General features: G+C 59.8%; 1 protein-coding gene across 1 annotated transcript in view; it reads left to right on the forward strand.

Annotated features, from left to right (window-relative positions):
* Positions 1-3070, forward strand: part of LOC113967112 (histidine--tRNA ligase, cytoplasmic-like) — a 5574-nt gene extending 2504 nt beyond the window's left edge. Inside the window, 3 exon segments of the mRNA XM_027682417.1 lie at positions 537-653; positions 1758-1904; positions 2589-3070. Coding sequence (XP_027538218.1) covers positions 537-653; positions 1758-1904; positions 2589-2648 — 324 coding nt within the window. The 3' untranslated portion in view covers positions 2649-3070.
* The last annotated feature ends 424 nt before the right edge of the window (positions 3071-3494 follow it).

Raw genomic sequence — 3494 nt, forward strand, 5'->3', positions numbered from 1 at the left:
AACTGGAATTTCTATATAGAAACTGAATTCCTCCCCCACCACCTCCAGTCCTGGCCAGGTTTGTTCCTCTGCAGGTGACCTTTTAAAGGCTGTTCCCTTCAGCAAGGCAGCAGGAAAATGCCACTTGGAGTATCCAGCATCTGCCACAGGAGCTGGTGGAGCATCTCAGTTTGCTGCTGTTAATTTAACCCATAGTTGGCAGCTCAGCTGTAGAGCAGAGCCTCTGTCCACCTTCTTCAGGGCTTGCTGCTCCTGAACTGCTTGGAGCAGATCTCTGTGAGGCCCTTGGATGTAGAGGAACAGGAGGGAGGCTGTCTTAAGCACCCCATCATGGAACAACTGCAGGAAGTGAGATTCTGCTCCAGGAAGGGGTCTGTGGAGCATCCCTGATTCCAAGTTTGTGCAGTTCATCCTGCTGAGCCTGATCCTCCTCACTGCTGAATCGACAGACCTGGGGTGGTGACCCATCCTGCTCATGGAATCTCAGATCCCTCAGTTATGTCTGTGGCATCTTTTGAGTCTTGTCCCCTCTCTAGGCCTCTGAGGAGAAGATCAGGACAACAGAGACGCAGGTGCTGGTGGCCTCTGCCCAAAAGAAGCTCCTTGAAGAGCGGCTGAAGCTCATCTCCGAGCTGTGGGATGCTGGAGTCAAGGTATGACCCACTGATGGCAAAGTCAGGAGCTGCCTGGCCCACTCTCTGTGCCAGGAATGGACCAGATCTGGCTTTGCTTTGGGAGGAGGGAGTTAAGAGGGAGCAGCTGGGGGCAGACTGCCTCTCCCCAGTGTCCCAAATCAGGTGCTCTCCAGGAAGGGCTGGGCAGCAGGGCTTGGTTAGTCCTGTTCAGCTGCAGGGCTGCTCTGTGTCTGGTGTCTCAGGATGGATTCCCAATGGGCACACTGCCTTCATGAGGGGAGGGGAATGTCTCAGTGCTCTGCTGGGCTCCTGGGCCTGTAGGGACACCCCAGTGACGTGGACTGGAGCCACATCCACATGTCTGTTGACACCCCTTCAGGGATGGTGATTCCACTGCTGCCCTGGACAGCCTAAGCCAGGGCCTGACCACCCTTTTTGGGGAAGAAATTTTCCCAACATCCAACCTGAACCTCCCCTGGCACAACTTGAGGCCACTTCCTCTTGTCCTGTCCCTTGTTTCCTGGGAGCAGAACCCCCCCCTCCTGTCAGGTTGTTGCAGAGAGCAAGAAGGTCCCCCCTGAGCCTCCTTTTCTCCCCCAGCTCCCTCAGCCCCTCCTGGTGCTCCAGACCCTTCCCCAGCTCCGTTCCCTTCTCTGGACACTCTCCAGCCCCTCAAAGTCTGTCTTGTTGTGAAGGGCCCTGAACTGGACACAGCCCTGGAGGAGCCTTAGCAGGACCAGCACAGGGGGACAGACATTGCCCTGCTCCTGCTGGCCACACTATTTCTGATACAGACCAGGATGCCCTTGGCCCTCTGGCCCACCTGGGAACACTTGGGCTCACGTTCAGCCACCGTCAAACAACACTCCCAGGGCCTTTCCCCCTGGGCAGCTTTCCAGCCACACTGCCACAAGCCTATGGCTCTGCAGGGGTGGTTGTGGCCCAAAGAGCAGGACCCAGCACTTGGCCTTGTTAAACCTGGTGCCCAGCCTTCTCCCTGAGCCCATCCTCTTCCCACCACACAACCACAGGCTCACCAGACCAGACCAGCAGAGCCTGGTTGAGGGGGTGCAGTGGAACAGCCCAGTTTGATGACGGTGTTGTGTCCTGGTTCTCTCCCAGGCAGAGATGCTGTACAAGAAGAACCCCAAGCTGCTGAACCAGCTGCAGTACTGTGAGGACACGGGCATCCCTCTGGTCGCCATCGTGGGCGAGCAGGAGCTCAAGGATGGAGTTGTCAAGCTGAGGATTGTGGCAACCAGGGAGGAGGTGAGGCCTGTGGCAGCTTTGCCACAGGGTGATGGGCTATGTGACCCTTCAGCCCAGCTCAGCCCAGCCCTCCAGACCCAGTGGGCTTCCCAGCAGCTTCTGTAATGCCTCACATTCCAGTTCCTTGCCCTGTTGCAGCTTCCTGGACCTATGGAGAGCTGTTGTCTCCAGCTCTGGAGAGTTTTCTGTCCTGTGGTCTCCCTGAACTCCCAACAGGAGCCTGGAGCATGGAGGGGGGATTCAGTGAGCTTTTTGTCCACGATGCAGGACCATTTATGAAGGTCCTGGAGGTGCCCTCTTAGAATGAGTGGGAACGAGCAGGACTTGTAACCCTGTAACACTGTAGGGCTGCTCTGTGCCTGTTATCTCAGGACAGATTCCCAAAGCAGGCAGCACTGGAACCAGGGCACAGGTCACTGGCTGGATCACTGGCTTTGGAACCAGTAGGAAAGAGTGGGAAGAGCACTGCCCTCCCAACCACTGGTCAGGAGAGGGCTTGTTGGGATTGCAGGCAGGTTCCTGCTTTTACAGGTTCAACTCTTCTGGGTCCTGCAGCCCATTCCATCCCCACAGAGGGGCTGGTGACACCCCGGGGTGACCTCCCGAGACACGGGGCCACGGCTGCGGTGGCACATCAAGCTGCTGGAGTTGTGTTGAACCAACTTTGTGCTCCCCCCTGTGCAGGTCAACATCCGCAGGGAGAGCCTGGTGGAGGAGATCAGGACGCGAACGAGCCAGCCTTAAACCCCTCCGGGACACATCTGCTCCTCGGTTGGATTCTGGCTGACAGATTTCCTCCTGTAAATGCCTTGGCCGGGCTGTGCAGCAGCGGGTGGGGGGTCGGGGGGGGCGTTGAAAGCTGTATTTATTCTTGTCTCATGCCCTCCCTCCCCCTGCGGGAGCAGAGGCGGTGCCGACTCCTGCGCCCTGCCCTGGCCCTCGAGAATGTCGCTGGGAAGACGTGGAGGTGGCTCTGACAGACCCCTCTGCCGCAGCGACCCGTGGAGCCCCAGCAGACCCCGGGGGGCTTGGCTGCAGCTTCTTGTTCCCGTCGCGTTGAATAACCATCCCGGCCCGTCTGGCTGCAGGGCGGTGACCTTCTCCCCAGCAAAATGTAACGGCGCGGCTCCCGGAAACATAATAAATCTGTCTGTCCCCCGCCGTGACTCCTGTCCCTGCTCGCCGCTCGGGGCAGCGATTTGCTCACCTGCCTCGCTGAGCCGGAGCTGGTTTTTAAAGGTCACTGTGGCTGTCGCTGCAGCCCCGATGTTCCCTCCTGCCTCCGCAGCCCCACGCTGCTGCCAGACCGTGACAGGTCCCCCCGGAGCCGGCGGGAGCTCCATGAGCAGCTCCCCCTGCCCCGCTCATGGGTGGGACGGGTCCCCCCAGTGCCCCGGGGTGCCCCCCCGCCCTCCTCGCTGCTGACCCACACGTCTGGCCGGGTGTCCCCAAATCAGGGCAGTTCTAAACCCGCGTGGACGGAGCGCGGGGGCCGCTCCTGACAGAGAGGGTGGGCGCGGGTCCCGCACCCCGTCCGAGGCGGAGCGGGGAGAGCCGCTGGGACCCTCCACACCCCATCCCGAGCAGCGG

This window comes from Neopelma chrysocephalum, unplaced genomic scaffold (assembly GCF_003984885.1).
Source record: "Neopelma chrysocephalum unplaced genomic scaffold, ASM398488v2 Primary Assembly neopelma1_63, whole genome shotgun sequence".
NCBI lineage: Eukaryota > Metazoa > Chordata > Aves > Passeriformes > Pipridae > Neopelma > Neopelma chrysocephalum.